The sequence below is a fragment of the Tachypleus tridentatus genome, chromosome 6 (genome assembly GCF_004210375.1).
Source record: "Tachypleus tridentatus isolate NWPU-2018 chromosome 6, ASM421037v1, whole genome shotgun sequence".
Lineage (NCBI taxonomy): Eukaryota > Metazoa > Arthropoda > Merostomata > Xiphosura > Limulidae > Tachypleus > Tachypleus tridentatus.
This window is the reverse complement of record NC_134830.1, coordinates 20,345,928-20,366,184: the sequence shown is the minus strand read 5'-3', so window position 1 is coordinate 20,366,184 and position 20,257 is coordinate 20,345,928. Positions and strand designations below refer to the sequence as shown.

Genomic DNA, 20,257 nt, shown 5'->3' with positions numbered 1-20,257 from the left:
ATTATAATTGTTAACAATTACACTGAATAATTTTCTGCTGAAGGAAACCCCAACATGTGTTATAATAACCCAAAAACAATTTATTCATCGTATAACAAATTATTAGTTTGAAAAAAATGTCTTCCAATTTTACTCATTATGTTCCAAATCCATTATTCCTCGAAATGAAAAATAACCTTACTTACCACGCTGCATTTTTTTTACTTTGTTTAGAATAATTTATTAAACATATTCGTTATTTCCTGAATGATTTATTTATAAATATTAGAAACTGCTAATATAACACCAAAACGAAAAATGGTTTAACTTATCTGAGAATGAATAAACATGCTTAAGTAAAACTTTTGATGCATCATCAATTTTATTTATTTGGGCCCGGCATGGCCAGGTGGGTTAAAGTGTTCGACTCGTAATCTGAGGGTCGCAGGTTCGAATCCCCGTCACACCAAACATGCTCGCCCTTTCAGCCGTGGGGGCGTTATAATGTGACGGTCAATCCCATTATTCGTTGGTAAAAGAGTAGCCCAAGAGTTGGCAAGGGGTGGCAATGACTAGCTGCCTTCCCTCTAGCCTTACACTGCTAAATTAGGGACGGCTAGCGCAGATAGCCCTCGAGTAGCTTTGCGCGAAATTCAAAAACAAACAAACAATTTATTTATTTACTATTATTATTCGCCTCCTAGTGGCACAACAGTATATCTGCGAACTTACAACGTTAGAAACCGGGTTTCGATAATCATGGGCTGAGCAGAGATAGTCCATTCTGTAACTTTGTATTTAATTGTAAATAAGCAATGAACAAATTATTATTGCGTTAGATTTTTCAAGAAGAAAGTGAAGGGAAGAAACTCGTACATGACTGAGGTAATGATTGCCATATGTGTTTGTAAAAGTATTGGGTTAGGCCGAGACTTGTTAATAATCTAAATAAAATAACTTTACATCTTATGGGAAAAGTTCCGGAGACAGAAGTAATGGATTTAATATTATTTCATTATTTTGATATCGCTGCTTGTTTCTCTTAAATATATATTTTAAAATGCATGTAACTCATACTGTTAAATCGGTATTGCGAGATTCCTGTCTATTCACTAAAATTGTAGAAGATTCTTGAGTGTAAGAATCAACAATGTACTATGCGTATATGTAAATACTAGTTATTGCCAGTATTGTTGCTAACTGAACTTGCGAGAATCTCGATTAACATTTATAAACCGAGGCGCCAAGAGACAGTATATATTGTTAATATACTATAAAACTAGGAAGCTATAACTGTGATTAATGCTTATTAATCGTGATATTATAGACATTTGACCATAAACGTTTACAGGTTGCGAACATTACAAACCGTCTTCAGACGTTAGTATTTATATAAAGACACTGTATAACTTCGGCTGTAAATAAACTCACATGTGTTTAGTGAAAATCTATCTTCTAGCTCCCCGTTAAGTGAACTATACCTATATCAATTCAGAATTCATTCGCTCATCGTGAACCCTCGATAAGTTATCAATGAAGTTCCGGATTTTATAGAAGACTCAACAGTGTTTGTAAGTTTGTAAAACTTTTGTATATAAATCATTGTTCGTGACACGTATTTGTAATACGTTTGGTTTGTTGGAAAATATCATAAATTTGTTACATTTCTACCTCTGATTAACTTCTAAATTTAAATTACAATTTAACTCGCTTTCAGGCTATTTGAAATCGTAATATGTAACATAATAAATCGTAAACTCTTCGAGATAAATTATAATACGTAACACAGGGGACTGTATGAAACCTTATATTGGTTTAGCTTGGCCTGTCGTGACTTTGTTAAAGTTAATGGAGCAGGATTCGTGACTCGTTTACTTTTACAAAATTTGTATGTAATCACGTGACTACAAGTAAAATATTTTTATTGATTTAATTCATCTCTTATTTTCTTTTCCTCCTTTAGGGAATTTTAAAAAAAATGAACAGGATTCTTTCTCTGACTGATTGCAGTCAAGTACAAAACTGCACAATTTTCAATGCGTTTGCACGTATAAAGCCAACCACATGTAGTATGTTTAAAACTATCCCGTGTGTTACTATGGTAACATGACGTCACATTTTGGTACTTGCTTGTTGTTTTGAATTTCGCACAAAGCTACACGAAAGCTATCTTCGGTAGCCGTCCCTAATTTAGCAGTGCGAGACTAGAGGGAAGGCAGCTAATCATCACCACCCACCGCCAACTCTTGGGCTACTCTTTTACCAACGAATAGTGGGATTAACCGTCACATTATAACACCCCCACGGCTGAAAGGGTGAGCATGTTTGGTGCGACCGAGCTTCAAACCCGCGACTCTCGGATTACGAGTCGAACGCCTTAACACACTTGGCCATGCCGGACCGGGACCGAAAATATTGAGAAAGTATAAAATAACGCTGATCGAAACTCCACTGCCTCTCTTATATAGTGAATACATAGATAGTACTTTCAGATCGAATAAACATTATTTTAAAGGAATTATTAAACTAGGAATAACTCGTGAACATATTATTTAGCTTCTTTATTAATTATTTCAACTTGAATTTACGATAATGAATATGTTAATTATAACACTATGTAATACAAATTTTGTTCCTGGATAGTATGTGTTAAACTATGGCCATTATTACCTTCAAACTTTGCTTTTGTGACCTGGATAATGAAATTTAGAAATTAACCTATTTTCTATGTAAAAACGTGTAAATTTGTACATTTTCATTTACATAAAGTCTGAATAAAACAACATATGAATCAAGGTTTACATGTATTTATACTAAAGTTGTACAAAAATACGTAGAAGTTAGTAGTTTTTTCGAGATATGCGACAATAATGTAAATCACTTTCATGTATCAGCCCCCAAATATAGTCTCCCATCATATTTTCATTATACGCTCCCAGGTCACAAAAGCAAAGTTGGAAGAGAAAATTTTTTTTTTTCCGATTTACTTTAGGCATAAGCAATTGGGAAATAACACTTTCTGCCCAGGAACAAGAAAAAGTAAAAATTTTGTTACATAGTGTAATAGTACACAAGAGGGCACAGAATTTTAATGATTTTCTTTTGTGGACTGAGAACCATAGAACATCTGCACATTACGTATAATTTACTATGTTTATTGCTCTATAGTTACGTTACTTTGAAAGGTGGAAAAGTAAAAGGTAAGACAGAACTTAACGACAAGTGACATGTGATACTAGTTAATGAAGTTATCTATCACTGTTAGAAGGAAGGCTTAATATTTTAAATGTTCATGACAACACTATGGGGAACTTCCAATGAGGTTACTAGAGAGGGAATGAAATTCCTCCCTTCGCAATGTCAGCTTTAGCTCTCAATTTCGTTTCCTCTACATCTTTTATGGATTCAATTATCCTTACAAATGGGTGTGTACCATCAATATGGTAACCCTACTTTTATGAGTTCTAGTTTTTGATTGACTCTAGGGGTGATCTATTGGTAAATAGCACAAAATAGTTAGGATTGGTTTTCCAATGTATATATAGCATAGTAATATAGCAGTCCTTTCTGAGTAAGGCAGCATGTCCAAAGCAAATAATTTATACCATCTTTTGTTAGACATGGCAAAAGAAAAACCTTAAAGCTTAGATGAAAGTCGTCCCAGTGGTATTTATACTATTATTGTCTGTTTTCGGATTACACCAAGTATATAGTTTTGGTTTGTTTACTGCTTACTGCATTTGCGGAACTTGTTTGTTTTTGGTTTTGAATTTCGCGCAAAATACACGAAAGCTATCTGTGCTAGCCGTCTCTAATTTAGTAGTGTAAGCATAGAAGGAAGGCAACTAGTCATACCACCCACTGCCAACTCTTGAGCTACTCTTTTACCAATGAATAATGGAATTGGCCGTAACATTATAACGCCCCCACGGCTGAGATGACGAGCATGTTTGGTGTGACGGGGATTCGAACCCGCGACCCTTAGATTACGAGTCGAACGCCTTAACCCAACTGGCGATGCCGGGCCTGAGGGGACTTTGATAAGGAATATTAAACACTTTGTAATATTTTTATATTAATATCTCTACCAGAAAGTCGTATAAGTGAAATATTTTAGTGAATACTTTTCGAAATTGATTGTCTTATTCTTAATCAAAACGTCATGTAGAATTATTATACGTAAATTATCAGTAATTCACCTTGTTCTCTCCAGGATCGCTGATGTAGGCAATAGTTCGATGTTCAGGCTGAAAAATAAACCATTATATGTCATGAAATAAGAAGCGTGGTTTTACATCCATCAACATTTCTTTACTGAATGTTTATTTAAAACATGAAAACGAAAGTTATATATATGTATATATATATATTAGTCAGATTCACGTACGTATTCGAGAACGCGATAAAAGATAAAACAGATAGTCGTTAATTATAAGATATTTTGTTTATATGAACAAAAATCGAAAATAAATTATTTGAAAACAATCTTACAACTGTTTAAGATTTGCTGTAATAGCGAACATATAAATGTGAGAAGACAAGCTCACTTGTTAATTTAATTAATTAATTAATTAAATTTACATTAATATTGTTCTAACGTGTTAAATTAATTTTGTTAAACTAGTTTCAAAACGACTGATAGTTTTCTGACTTTGAAATGTCTTGATTACATTATGAGACACATCTGTAATATGGAGACGTCCGGCGAACGTTCCTTCCGTTAACTACGAGTTTTCATCCACTCTATACGTCAACACTTTCTAGATACACTACTATAAGGTGATATACATAGATCGACTGTAAGTAAACTAATGAAGAAATTAGCAGACGGGATCACACACAAAAGTTCTTATGGTTTTCAAACGTGGTCCAAAACTCGAGCGCTGTAGAATGTTTCACTATTATTTTTCAGTGAACTATTCGAAAGCGCTCGGATTTTGGGTCTCGTTTGAAAACCATTGCAAGTCAACTAATTGCACTTTGTTCCAGGCGTCTGATTTCCTAACAATTCCTCTGACAGTATCGTGAAACAAGTCTCTCTCTCAAAGAACTATAAACGAGTATGGCCAGTTATTTATGTTGGTTCTACTGTTGTTTCATGACATGATTTCCAATGAACAGTTTGCTCTCATATGTGATTTAAAAAAAATAATAATCTCGTATCTTCCAACAAGCACAAACTGTTAAATAGATCTTAACTTATATTTTCCAACAAATATTTTTCTTTGATAAAAAATAATGGTCACTTTTTCTAACAGTATTTTCACTTTTTATTTTCTCTTGAAATTTTTGGCTCACGATATGAACACTAGAACTGAAATTTGGAACTCAAATTCACGTTCGCTAAGACCACTACTCCTGTGACGCTTGCCCAGCATGGCCAGGTGGGTTAAGGGATTTGACTCCTAATCTGAAGGTCGCGGGTTCGAATCCCCCTAGTATTAAACATATTCGCTCTTTTAGTCGTGGGGGTATTATAATGTGACGATCAATCTCACTATTCGTTGGTAAAAGAGTAGTCCAAGAGTTGGCGGTGGGTGGTGATGACTAGCTGCCTTCCTTCTAGTCTTACACTGCTAAACTAGGAACGGCTAGCGCAGATAGCCCTTGTGTAGCTTTGCGCGAAATTCAAAAACAAACAAACCTATGATACTCTCATGATTCATATATAGTTTGTTTGTTTTTTTAGTTTTTGGAATTTGATAAACAAATATATATGAAAATAAGGATGGTGTATGACAATAAGATTGCATATAGTTTTTAAGTAGCTTTTCGACAAGTTTGTTTATAAATTTCGCACAAAGCTACTCGAGGGCTATCTGCGCTAGTCGTCCCTAATTTAGCAGTGTAAGCCTAGAGGGAAGGCAGCTAGTCATCACCACCCACCGCCAACTCTTGGACTACTCTTTCACCAACGAATAGTGGGATTGACCTAACATTATAACGTCCCCACGACTGAAAGGGCGAGCATGTTTGGCGCGACGGGGATGCGAACCCGAGACCCTCAGATTACGAGTCGCACGCCTTAACACGCTTGGCCATGCAGGCCAAAATACACCTTTTCGACAAAATCAACAATAAAGCTTAAATTAGAGAAATGGTTTGTCCAACTGAGTATAGAATAAATCTCAATACTAATAATATATGATTAGTTATAAAATGGCCGGAGTTAGACATTCCTGAATCTGTCCGAAGGATGCGTATTTGGAAAAAAGGAAATTCTCTCAGTAACGAATAGACCCTTTCCCCAAACTGATGAAGTTCCTTTGTCTGTGAGACATCATTCTGGTTATTTGATATCATGCTGAATTATGTCGCATTCCTCAAGCAATACATGCAACGCTAAATTTTATATCGTCTTATGGCGACATCTAATGGAACAATTAATAAACTCGGTGGTTTCTTGTTCGATATGCAGTATATCGCAATCTTTGTAGTATGACATTAGGTGTAAGCTTGTATCAGGAAAAAAACCTAGCTTAACTACACCCTTTATAAGTGGTAAAAGTGAATTTAGTGCCACGTTTTTTGAATTGTAAATCACAGTAACGTCTGTTCGTCCACTCACACTGATGCTTTCCTACATCAAAGATGAACCCCCACTGAAGAGGCGGTACTCATTGATGTTGGACTCAGCATATTATTCGCCTTAGGGTTTTCAGATACTGAACCATCGGCCATCGGTAGACACAGGAAACATTAGCTTATGAAGATTGCAAGTGACTGTTGGCATTGCTTTGAATTCTGGTGAATTCGACAAAAATTCATATATTATATAATGAGTTAAGGTAGGCTTTCTCGACATTAAGACAGACTCATAGAACTTTTATCACTGATGATCTCTACAGTTACTTCTAGGAGTCAGTATTAAAACCTTTTGAGTATGTTATGCTGATAAGTTTTCCTATAGCGGGTTTGCAAGCTTCCAACTATGCAAATTTTTGCATCAAAATAAGTTGCCACTTGTCTTCATATTGTCCTGTTTCCTGTGTCCTGTTCTGTTGTACCAATAGTTAATACTGCCACGAAACTATATTGAAACAATAATCCAAATTATAGTGGTCATTTAAACAGCAAATCGTAAATTGATAAAATATGTATATAAAAATGAGGGTATTGTTGTCTTTCCGGGGGGGAGGGGTTAGCATGTGTAAAATACTGAGAATTATGTTGAAAGTAGACGTGCACGTGACATAAAATGATTTTTAATGTTAATTTTAAATAAATTATAATAAAAACGTAAAGCTGATTTTATTTCATGCTCGTGGTGTTTTAGTATTTAATCACATAAATTATTATTATTATTATTTTTACATCACAACAATATTACTTGTAAATATGCATTGGAATTCTTAAATATCCATTAGTACCAACCCTTGTTTTACTCATGATTTTTGTATTTTAAAATTAAATTTTTAAATTAGATTTTAAACTGAGAATCAAAATTGTTGTTTACAGTTTACAAAGAGTAGTGTAAAAAAAAGGTAGAAAAATCGAAGGCGGGTTATAATAGAAAATAGGTGAGAGAAAACACTGAAACGTCGAGAATGGTAGAGACACATGAAGGACGAATATAGTGTACTATATACTATATAGTAGACATAAAATTTAATCAAACCTTGACACTACTTTTAGAAGCATCGAATGACCGTCGCCGCATGGAGGCGTTGCCAAACATTTTTACACAGATAAGTTTTAACGCCCGAAGAAAGTAGAAAATGGACTTGGGGCTAATTATAATATTGAAAGGGGGCGGTAAAGTTGATCCTTCGTCGAAATAGCCCATCCACAACTTGGATCGTGCAAACTTCCATTCCATGTCTGCATGATCCTAAAACCAGACATTTCTATATTAATAAACAGACGTGTTTTATATTATAGAAAGTACAAGTTCATCTATACGGTTTTAAAGCCATGTAGTCTGTTATTTAATTTAAATAGCGTAACTGTTCATTAGTTTATTTTAATTCTGTTACACTAAATATCTTAGAGGAATATAAAGAACATTTTCCAAAACGCTCCACAGAAGGCTCAGTTGTAGATAACAGAAACTATTTAAAATATTGATTAAATGAAACTAATAATGTAATTTTACGTTTCTTAGCACTAGTCGGAATTAATAATTAGTCTCGAATCTTGTACCGATGGAAAAATTTGATTTTCACTTTAGTTGCTCGCTAATAGATGTCACTTTAATTGTCAAATTAAACAATTACTTATATGCATATTATCAAATACGACTCACTTAATACAAAGAAATGTTCTTTTAGAACAGGTGATGGTGAATAATAAATTATTAGAATTCAAATAAACGCTATAAACAACTAGGCGGCAGCACCCTCAATCTCCCAGTATGCCACTATACATACGAAAACAAAAGGCGTGTTTCTATTCTATATTGTAAAAGTAAACTTCAAACAATATGAATATATATACATATATACGCACTTTGTATTCTATTTCTTTTTTTCTACATATAACTTTAAAAATAATTGATTATCAGCAAATATTTTTGTAATCTACATTAATAAAACGAGACATAAAATCAAATACGTTGTACAGTGGACTGGGTATAAATCAAACAATAGCAGTAAGGTATATTAAAATTCATATATTTAGTAACACCGCTTTTCCCACAATATTAGCAGGTTCAGAACAGGGAACACATGTTATAGCTCCCAATTAAGTGTGTTTAACAATCTAACAAACAACCATTGCTTGACAGAAAGTTAAACTCTTACAAATACTTGGCTAATTTAACAATATATTGGTGCACACTGACAACACAACCTAACAAAGTTTTTGCTTCTTGAACACTGTTGGGTGTTCGTTATAGATTTTTGGCTGCTGATCACGAAAATCACAACCAAATTTGCCCATCACGTACAGTTTCATCGAAATATTCAGTTTTGTTATGTTTTTTCTTATATTTGTGTCCAAACATTTTCGTTTCTGTAAGAAAGCTATGAACAATGTTTTGTGCAGTCTGGGCATGTCCAGGCATGAAATCAGGCCAGGTTGGAAGCTGTTCTGTGGAAGTATGCAGCCCGGGCATGCCTGGACAGGCCGGAGCCAGCTTGGCACTGTCTCAGCAGGCTATAAAAGTGGCTTGCATATACAGATGCTGCCATTGGATTAATATAGACCTTATAGTGTGTACGTATTGTTTCAGAATATAGCATTGCCTCAGTAGCACTGTAACAAGTAAGTTAGATGTTATAGACGTTTTACAGGATGATTGGTGTCGGACAATATGTCTCGTCAATGTCGTAACAGCCGCGATACATTCTGCTATATTTGTGGCGAGTATACGCTTGTTCATCAGAGATGCTCAATGACTGCTCTTGTGAAGAAAGCATATCATCTGTACTTGGGCTGTAAAATTGGTGATCAAGGCCAGGAATGAGCACCTCACATTTGTTGTACGACATGTGCTGTCTGTCTGAGAGCTTGGCTCAGAGGCACTCGAAGGACAATGCCGTAAGCTATTCCGATGATATGGCAAGAACAGAACAAACGAAAATAAGGAGCAAAACAATTTTAATTATATTGAATACTTCATTGCCGGTAAACAGTTAACTGTCTATTTCTCAGAGTTCCTACGTGATGAAGCAAAACCAAAACTATATTTATGCATACCCACCAGGTACCTGTCACAATCAGCAAAAACTTTACAAAAACATTGTTGTGCAGTGTAAGTTATATATACGTAAAACAGTAGTTTACCTTTATAAAATCAGCAATATTTATTACTGTACTCAATAGCTTCCAGAATATTCAGAATTCTGCTCAAAGTTCCTATAATTCAATCTAGTTCTGAGACAAATATAATAAAATCAGAAAAATTTCTATTGTTTGCCAAATAATTTTATAAGTGAAAGCAGAAGTTGAATAAGCTATGATAGAACGATCTGGGAGCCATTACTCTTCATGTTGTTACGTCCTGTCACGATCTATCTGACAACCGTGCGTCTTAACAATAGGTCTGCAGCTTAGAAATAGTGCCAAATGTGTTTCCAGTTCTGAACATCCATGAAATACCGTCATATAGCAATATTGTTAAAAGTAGAAATAAGCTGAGAAATGACGTAAATATTTATAAAGTGGATATTATGTGAAGCCGAAGAACGTATGTTACAATAATAGTTTAAATTAATTGAATGAAAATGTTTAATATCTATTATAATATTTAGTCAATCTTTCAAATCTAGTCAGTAATAGTTACTAACTTCGATGTCTTGAAAAGAGCGGCTCATCATAGCAATCAACATGTTAATCATAACAGTCATGGCCATAATCATGTAGGCGCCCAGAAGAGCGTGGCCAACCCACTGAGTAAAGGCTTGATCATTTCTCGCCTTTAGATCCTTCACAGGGATCACGCCGAACAAAGACCACAACAAGGTTGTGTAGCTGGAGTCTATGCTGTAGTACAAAAGTACAATGAAGTTAAAATGAAAGAAACAATAACATTTAACATCCATAGAGATAACAAGATATATCAAGAAATATATAAGCGCTTTCAGGAGAAACTGTTGAATATTTTGAAGGACAAATTAACTGATATGTTTGGAATAACGAGAAATATTTCAGTATTTATGAATATACATACGAAAACAAACACAATGGAGAAAAAACATCCTAAACTGTATACACGACAGTAACTCATTAATATAATTACACTGTTGTGTAATTTAGCACACAGATCATGAAAACTTAAATCAGAAATGGAAACGTTAAGTTGATGGTATCCTGTACACGAGATGAAAATAAGCAAATAAATAGAGATTTGAAAGTAAACTTATCATTAGATACAAACAAGATAAAAATAATAACAACAACAAAAAACACTTTTGTATTTATGGCAAAGCTACTGAAGATATTTGTTCCAGTTTTGAACTACTGACCCGGGTGAAGCCGGTCAGTTAGCAACACTTTAAAACACATAATTTACGGTAAAGGATTTATTGTCACTCTTATTAACACGCACAAAAACATAAAGTAACATTTCACGGATTACAATGATGTGTGATTTTAGCATTTTTTAGGGCCATCTGTTGTTTGTACGACATTTCAGGCTCCTTGGTGAATCCTTTGTAAAGAAAACATCTCAGCGCAGACAATGTTCATGAAAGCACCTTAAAATAATATAATACTTAGTTTAAAATAGCAGAATCATAGAAAATAAAGGACTTTTTGAACTTTTGGATGAAGACTCAGGTAAGTCAGCTTGAACGATTGAACATTCTTTCTTCCAACTGTATTTGCTTGTTGTTAAGCACATGGCTGCACATTGAGCTATCTATTCCATGCCAACCATGGGTATTCAATCCCAGTTTTTGGGCATCAAAGTCTTCAGGCGTATTGATAAGACACTAGGTAAAACATAGAGTTGTGTATTTTGGTGAACAGGATATCAAACTGTTACTAATTCTGTTTCATAATATTTGTCTCATGTTCCTATCAAATTTCCCATAATTCACGGAGACCATAAAAGTTGTGAAATTTGCTGAAGGCTATATTAAGACTTGAAAATTAATTATTTGCTAGAAATTAGAAGGTAGCCCTTAAAGCTACTATAAATAGTTATTAAAGCAATAAGACAATGTGATATTTATATATATATATATAATGACTTATGTTATATCTTTAAATTTTAATTAATATATTATTATCAGAATTTAACTTTGTTACGAATAGTATAAATGAATATGCATGCCTTAATGTAACACAGTTTGTCTTGCCCCAACATCAAGATTTTATCTTTGCTTCTTTTGGTGCAAAGAGATACAATGAGTTATACACGTTCTGTTCACCGCTTAGAATCGAATTCCTAGTTTTATCGGAGGACAGCATTTTTTAATCACAAAGAAAAAAAATAGAGTTTGCAAAGAAACTGTTTTACATCATACAGGTTAATCATATTACAACCAACAAACCTTCAAATGTCAGTAGTACAGAGAAAGAATAAAACTGGAAATTACTACTCAATAAATAAGACGAATCACTTCCATCGTTCCGTGGGTTTCGTGGACTTCGAAAGTGGTATTGCGTTTGTTTGATTCCAGGCAAAGCTGTACAAGGACTATCTACGTTAGCCATTCGCAGTACTAAATGTTACATTAAAAGAAAGACAGTTAGCTAGTAAACAACACCCACCACGGATTGTTAGGCTACATTGCATAAAGGAATTTGATCATCACTCTTATAACGCACCCATGCCTCCATGTGTGTGTGCGTATGTGGTAACGGGACGAGAACAGAGGAACCTTAACTCTACAGTCCGACTTATTAATCACTCAACCGCGCTCGGCTAATGGTGTTACAAATCCAGCTACACACAACTGGAATCATCAACTACAGATCTAGAAATATAAATCCATTCGGTTGTATCTGGAGAAGGCCAAAACAATGCTAGGTCCGCTGACTACATAAGATTCTTAAACACAATTTATGGTTCATGACTTTGATGGTTTCGTGCTCCTTAATAATACATGAGCCACTTCAAAAAATTAACAAAATAACATAAATACTGGAATTAATCGCACTATTTACTTCTATGATCCCTTGTTACTTTACATATAAAAGGAGTGTTTTTATTAAATTGTCGTAGCTTCTTTATATAGAATGTTGAGAAACATAAAATTGGTCTCTGTGGTGTAATATATTGTAATATATTGTCCCATTGTTAAAGAATGGTATAAAACAAGTCGACAGTTTAAGAGTTAACTAGCCAATAAAAGCCAAAAACTTACGTAATGAAAGCGTCTGTGTTGCGGTAACAATTAAAGGTCACGTTTTCGCCCCCGATTACCTTCGTTTCACAAAATTCAGTGTCAGCATCATAATGCCAATAAAGCTGATTTAGGCCACATGCAAATGATGTCAAAACTAGGAAGAAGATGAAGAGAAACTTAGCGATGTCGATGATCATACAACCGAGCGAGATTTGCAGTGGTCCCAGATGAGGATTGGTCTGGAATAAGTAGATGATCCGTGCGAAGCTAAAGACATTAGCCACAGCAAACACACCTTCAGCAATAAGAGTGGGGTCGTTGTTGGGCCAACGGGCGCGTTCCAGGATCCGGGGCCCGTAGTGGTCGCTTTGGATCTGAAAGAAGGCCACGGCTTTGAGGGAGAAAGTGGCCAAGTAGAGGGACAACATGATGAAATCTAACCAGTTCCACCACTGCCTTACATAGGCCTTAATCCCTTCTTCCCACAGCTGCTTACATTCCGCCCATACCATCCCTAGGACAGAACAGACACTATTCAATACTGCTCGTTTCAGATCATTCCAAGAAAAATATGAAATTACTGTTTCTAATCGGTTTCAAATCATTCTTAGAAAACAATACAATCTGATTATAATTTATTTCAACTGCACTATTCCCAAAAGGAAGTGAAAGATTTAGGTTTCGACATATTCTTAAAAAACATATATATATATAGAAATATACACATTTCTTACCCATTAATACAAATTAAGAAGTAGTCTACTGCACAGGGCGCTCGTCTTGCAGTCTACCGGTTGTCCTTTCAACTGTGGGGGCATTACAATGTTACAGTAAATCTCACCATTCGTTTACAAAGAGAGACTAGGATGGTAATTGTTCAAGTATACTTACGTAAAGTTTATTTTCTACCTGTATTTTATGTATTTAGGTCTTCACAGAGTGTAATATAATTGATCTAATAAGCGATTACGTTTGAATTTCATTTAACCGAAATAAACTTTACATTAACTAATAACTTTTATTGTTAGATAAATACCAAACTGCTATATTACGTTTACTTTAAGATTTGGATAAATAATTATACATGTTAGTAACATCTGGTTCGCAATTTAACGGAAAGACATCGACGGTATCTGATATAATTTCTATGTTTCTCTATGAAGTTTAGTTCAGTAAATCCCTGTTAGACACTAACTCTTCCTTCACATGATCTAAAGTTTCGTTTTCTGGACACCGACTGACTTTCTGTTGAAGTTTCTTCCTGACAGAAACAAACTGCAGACACGTCAGAGTTCAATGGTTCGTGTAACTCGAGGAACTTTCTACTTTTCTAATTTTATATTATTGGTCAATTACCGTCGGTAATTACTGACAGATTTTTTTTCCCTCTAGATATTCCTAGCACATATAACTCAATTGTATAGCCTTTTACTATAGTTTAAAGGTTGTTACAGCATTGAAAATTTACTGACCATATTTTATCAATCTTCGTCAGCATATTCCTGTAGAAAGACCTTGTAACCGTGTTCTAGTATCAAGCATGTTATTGTCACGTGAACTTTATAAACATGTCCTGGTTTGAAGGCTATAATCGCTATTAAAAAAAAGTTTCTCCCACTATACGTGTTTACTGACATTTTTATTCTTACTTGATGAGATAAGAATAGATTGTCAAGTGGTGTTTACTTTCATCAAAAAAGATACGAAGGAAAGTTAAGTTCTATATATTTAAATATAAACTAAAACCTGAACCATATACATGGAAGTCTTTAAAGTTTGATTTACAAAGATAGGCCAGTTTCACACTGAGTTGAAGAACATTAAATAACAACTAGTTTTTCTATAACTTTCTTTGAAATGGTTATCAACAACTTTGTAAACTAGTTTTCCTACAACTTTGTGTGAAATTGTTATCAACAACTTTGTAAACTAGTTTTCCTACAACTTTGGGTGAAATGGTTATCAACAACTTTGTAAACTAGTTTTCCTACAACTTTGTGTGAAATGGTTATCAACAACTTTGTAAACTAGTTTTCCTACAACTTTGTGTGAAATGGTTATCAACAACTTTGTAAACTAGTTTTCCTACAACTTTGTGTAAAATGGTTATCAACAACTTTGTAAACTAGTTTTCCTACAACTTTGTGTAAAATGGTTATCAATAACTTTGTAAACTAGTTTTCCTACAACTTTGTGTGAAATGGTTATCAACAACTTTGTAAACTAGTTTTCCTACAACTTTGTGTGAAATGGTTATCAACAACTTTGTAAACTAGTTTTCCTACAACTTTGTGTGAAATTGTTATCAACAACTTTGTAAACTAGTTTTCCTACAACTTTGAGTGAAATGGTTATCAACAACTTTGTAAACTAGTTTTCCTATAACTTTGTGTGAAATGGTTATCAACAACTTTGTAAACTAGTTTTCCTACAACTTTGTGTGAAATTGTTATCAACAACTTTGTAAACTAGTTTTCCTACAACTTTGTGTGAAATGGTTATCAACAACTTTGTAAACTAGTTTTCCTACAACTTTGTGTGAAATTGTTATCAACAACTTTGTAAACTAGTTTTCCTACAACTTTGTGTGAAATGGTTATCAACAACTTTGTAAACTAGTTTTCCTACAACTTTGTGTGAAATTGTTATCAACAACTTTGTAAACTAGTTTTCCTACAACTTTGTGTAAAATGGTTATCAACAACTTTGTAAACTAGTTTTCCTACAACTTTGTGTAAAATGGTTATCAACAACTTTGTAAACTAGTTTTCCTACAACTTTGTGTGAAATGGTTATCAACAACTTTGTAAACTAGTTTTCCTACAACTTTGTGTGAAATGGTTATCAACAACTTTGTGTAAAATGGTTATCAACAACTTTGTAAACTAGTTTTCCTACAACTTTGTGTAAAATGGTTATCAACAACTTTGTAAACTAGTTTTCCTACAACTTTGTGTGAAATGGTTATCAACAACTTTGTAAACTAGTTTTCCTACAACTTTGTATGAAACGGTTATCAACAACTTTGTAAACTAGTTTTCCTACAACTTTGTATGAAACGGTTATCAACAACTTTGTAAACTAGTTTTCCTACAACTTTGTGTGAAATGGTTATCAACAACTTTGTAAACTAGTTTTCCTACAACTTTGTATGAAATGGTTATTAACAACTTTGGAAATAATAACTGATCCTCCTATTGTGACTTTTGATGCATTAAAGAAGAAAATAACATTATTCTAACAGGTTATGGGTAAGTAGTCATAAAATACAAAAAAAAAAGAGAAAATACCAAACACATTTCCCCCAAGTACAACTTTATTGTACTTACAGGTAATCCGCAAAACAGACTAAGAATTGTATTTCCTTTTAAAGACAAAGCTCTTTTCTCTACGCATGGTCAAACTGGAGAAAACTACAGAAGAGATACAAAGAACATTGGATTTTAAAAACTACGTATCCCACTATCATCGGCAAATGGCAAACAAAGCTTCGAAGGGGATTCAACCACTCAAAGAGTAGCTAAAGATTACAAGGAAAACCATTCGACTCAGAAAATCAGCGATCAATCACAGAGCACACACCCAACTGCTAAAGCCTAACTCCATATTCATATTAAAATAATACCACGTGAATATCTGAAAGTTTAAGACTTGCCTATGGATAATTTAAGTAAACATGTGTGAAGATGTCTTTTAAGTACGTAGCCTAGTTAAAAACTTTTTTGTTTTACTTCTGAAACGTCGATGGTTTCTACTGTATATGTAGTCAAATTCGTGAGTGTTAAAAGATTTCAAAGATAAAGTATATGAAAATACTTCATTTCATATCAATCAGAAGCTACGTGTTTGTTTGGAAAACGCTTTCCCTAATATATCGAAAATTTACGACGCAAGGCTGGATAAAACACGTTTGTTTGTTTGTTTTTTTAATTTCGCACAAAGCTACAGGAGGTCTATCTGCGCTAGCTGTCCCTAATTTATCAGTGTAAGAGTAGAGGGAAGGCAGCTAGTCATCACCACCCACCGCTAACTCTTGGGCTACTCTTTTACCAACGAATAGTGGGATTATAACGCCCCCACGGCTGAAAGGGCGAGCATGTTTGGTGTGATAGGGATTCGAATCTGAGACTCTCAGATTACGAGTCGAACGCCTTAAACCACCTGGCGTGGATCAAACAACAATTACAGTCTTCCTTCGTACGAAATATTAAATACAAATTATGGATTGTAATTTTGGCTTTTTAGCTTGAATTTAAATTTACTTCTTTCGTGTGTATTTTATTTAAAAACTAACAAAATATAAAATTCCAAATGAATTAGTTATTTTTCATGTACATTAATTACACACATACAGATATTTTATTAATTCTAAGTGCAGTTATAAAGAAACTGGAAAACATTTTTTTACAATACCACAGTTTTTGCATGACGTATGTGGTTTCATTATTGTGCTTTAATTTTTTATACGATAATTATAAAAAATTACCAGCGTTATTTTTAAAGCTTGGCTCAGTAATGTCATGTTAGACACAAATTCTAGTCTTGACAGCACGTAAAGTTTTTGTTATTGGTGTGTTAAGTAAATCTTTACTGTAGTCTTGTCATAATCTAAACGTTTTTTTTAAATAAAAACTTAGACATTTTACGTCAAAGTTTTTCGGTATATCGTTGCTAGAAGCAAAACATGACTGTCTGATAGTTTGCATTCATGCCAAGCTAATTCTAATAAAAATGGTTGATATGTTGGTAACTATGAAAAGGTTTAATAGAATCAGTTTACCTGTAACCCAGAAGAAAACCAACCATTCCACTAAGGACGGCGGAGGTCCCCGGATATTTTGTCTCGACCGTTCAGATCCCTCTAACCGAGTGGATGCCAGTACCAGCAGAAGAAGAAAAAAACCGAATGAGGCACTGTAAGAGGATTATATATATTAGACGTTGAATCCCCTAGACACTATTACATCTAAAGTACGTGTTTTTAAAGTTTCCTTTAAAACATAATTATAAAATCAATACATTTGGGACTGATTTCCACGGTTTAACAACACGGATAGTCTGTTGTGCAGCTTTGTGCTTAAATAAACAAAGCATTTCTGGGAGGAAATCCGCAAAATTTTAGCAAGTTTTTTTTATTTTCTTTCATTTCGAAACATACAAAACTTTTTACTATTTACTCAAATATTAAGTTATTTTTGCCGTCTCTAATTTAGCAGTGTAAGAACAGAGGGAAGAGCTAACTCTTGGGCTCTTCTATTAACAACGAGTAGTGAGATTGACCATCACATTATAACGCCCCCACGACTGAAAGGGCGAGCATGTTCGGTGTGGCGGGGATTCGAATCAGCGATCCTCGCACCTTAATCACTTGACCATGACAAGTCCTGTTCATGAGAGAGAACTTGTATTTTATGTCTAAGTGTTGACCATGACAAGTCCTGTTCATGAGAGAAAACTTGTATTTTATGTCTAAGTGTTTATAGCATTAAAACAGCAAGTCATTATCTCTCATTAACCAATCCCGAATGTCATATAGACATGAGAAGAAGTACCTGTGGTAGATGAACTTCATGAATGGTGATCGGACAACCCGACCAAGCTTCGATCTCGGGAACCACAAGTAGTATAGAGCAATCAGTGGCATACATGCGATTAGACCAAAACACATCAGAATCTTCATGACCCCGTTCCAACGTCGCCATACGGACAAACCTTCATACCAGATGGACGTAAGCAGTTGTTGACAATTGGGGTGGGCTACGAACTAGTGTCAAAAAATAAAAGCAAAGCCGTCCGAAAGTGTCAATCAACATGTTTTTAGGAAAACTAAAAACATCCTGCTAATTAGACAAATCAGAATTTTATGTGATTACATACGTTTGGTTGTTGTTCCTTAAATGGCATGAGCAGTTGGCTAGAATTGTTTTAGCATTTATTTATATTTTATCCCTACAAGTTGTTTTATAATTTCATAATTAATCCTGTAATAATAATATTCAACACTTAAAAACATCTGAGGAAAAATTATGAATCTTTATGTGTTCGTTGTCATGCACCTAAAATTTATCCATCAATCACTATGGTAAAACGAATGATGTGCAAAGTCGACTAATACAAGGATTCAAAATAATTCCGTGTTATAAACCTGATAGCTCGTCAGATCGTGTGCAACACAACAGATCAGATATTTGAATATCACGTTATAAGTATTTACAAATACCAGAAATACCACACTAAAACAATCACCTGTTTTTGTTCGTATTTCAACGCCAGCTTCAGACGAGCTAGGGTTAACTTTTCTGCGTCAGCATCGTCATCGTCGTCAGACTCAGAGTCTGACTTCTTGTTCAGGACAGCGATAACTTCCTCTGTGCTTCTGCAGAGGTCCAAAAGATCGCAAGAGTAGCGTTTGCACTGATTGCTCAGTTCCAGATAATTGTCCTTAAACTCGTTTTCCCGCATCGCTAGGTACTCGAGCTCCCATGACAGCTAGAAAGACAAAAAATACAACAAAAAAAAGCAACAACATTCAGAGAAAATTATACCAAGTGAGCACCAATTCGCATGTTCGTACGTGTTTTATCTTTTGCTTACCTTTGTTACCTAAGGAACAACAATGAAAATCAATTTTACAGAACAAGTGCCAAGAAAATAATATTTTTTTTTATTTGATTCAATTTCGTTTTTCGCACTATTTCAAAATCTGTAGGCCTGGCATGGCTAGGTGGTTAAGGTGCTCGATTCGTTATCTGAAGGTTGCGGGTTCAAATCCCGTCGCACGAAACATGATCGCCTTTTCAGCCGTGGAGGCGTTATAATGTGAAGGTCAGCCCCATTAGTCGTTGGTTAAAAGAGTAGCCCAAGAATTGGCGATAGATAATGATGACTAGCTACCTTCTCTCTAGTCTTACACTGCTTAGTTAGGGACAGCTAGCAGAGAGAGCCCTCGTGTAGCTTTGCACGAAATTAAAAAACAAACAAAATTTGTAAAACAGATTAATCTGAAATAACTGACATGATTTTAAAAGTTTGTTACAGGACGTTAGCTTAAATCAGAAAATACTTGAAATTTAGAAAATGTTTTATTTTTTGCTGTTGTTGGCGTTATTGCAAAAGGTATTGCAGTACAAAGACATTCTTTCATATAGATAGTTTCGTTACAAACGGCTCCACAATGGCACAGCGGTACGCCTACATACACACCGCTATAATCCGGGTTTCGATACCTGTGGTGGGCAGAATACAGATAGCCCATTGTGTAGCTGTGTGCTTAGTTCGAAACAACAACATCAAAATAAATGTTAGTGGAGCAGTTTTGTAAAAGTTTGCATATGTTCCACAAATTATCACTTTGTCTAACTTCTCCACAACATTTTGGGTTCTGATGATCGAAAACTGCAAGGGAACCGCTTTGCAAAACCTTCAACATGACCAATCACTCAGACAAACCTCTGGTTAATATGTAGAAATAGTACAAATAGGAAGTTACTGGTTTTTAAATGTAATATTTGATAAAAGATTTGTTTCTTTGTTTTTGAATT

At 34.5% G+C, this 20,257-nt stretch overlaps 1 protein-coding gene across 3 annotated transcripts in view; it reads right to left on the bottom strand.

Annotated features, from left to right (window-relative positions):
* The window catches only part of LOC143252061 (transient-receptor-potential-like protein), a 49,867-nt gene that overhangs the window by 13,391 nt on the left and 16,219 nt on the right, over window positions 1–20,257 (bottom strand). For all 3 annotated transcript variants that reach the window (XM_076503646.1, XM_076503648.1, XM_076503647.1), the window contains exons 3-9: window positions 18,963–19,205; window positions 18,269–18,480; window positions 17,497–17,630; window positions 12,735–13,230; window positions 10,209–10,404; window positions 7,598–7,810; window positions 4,179–4,226 (exon numbers count right to left, since the gene is read on the bottom strand). In XM_076503646.1, coding sequence (XP_076359761.1) covers window positions 4,179–4,226; window positions 7,598–7,810; window positions 10,209–10,404; window positions 12,735–13,230; window positions 17,497–17,630; window positions 18,269–18,480; window positions 18,963–19,205 — 1,542 coding nt within the window. The remainder of the gene's footprint in view (window positions 1–4,178; window positions 4,227–7,597; window positions 7,811–10,208; window positions 10,405–12,734; window positions 13,231–17,496; window positions 17,631–18,268; window positions 18,481–18,962; window positions 19,206–20,257) is intronic.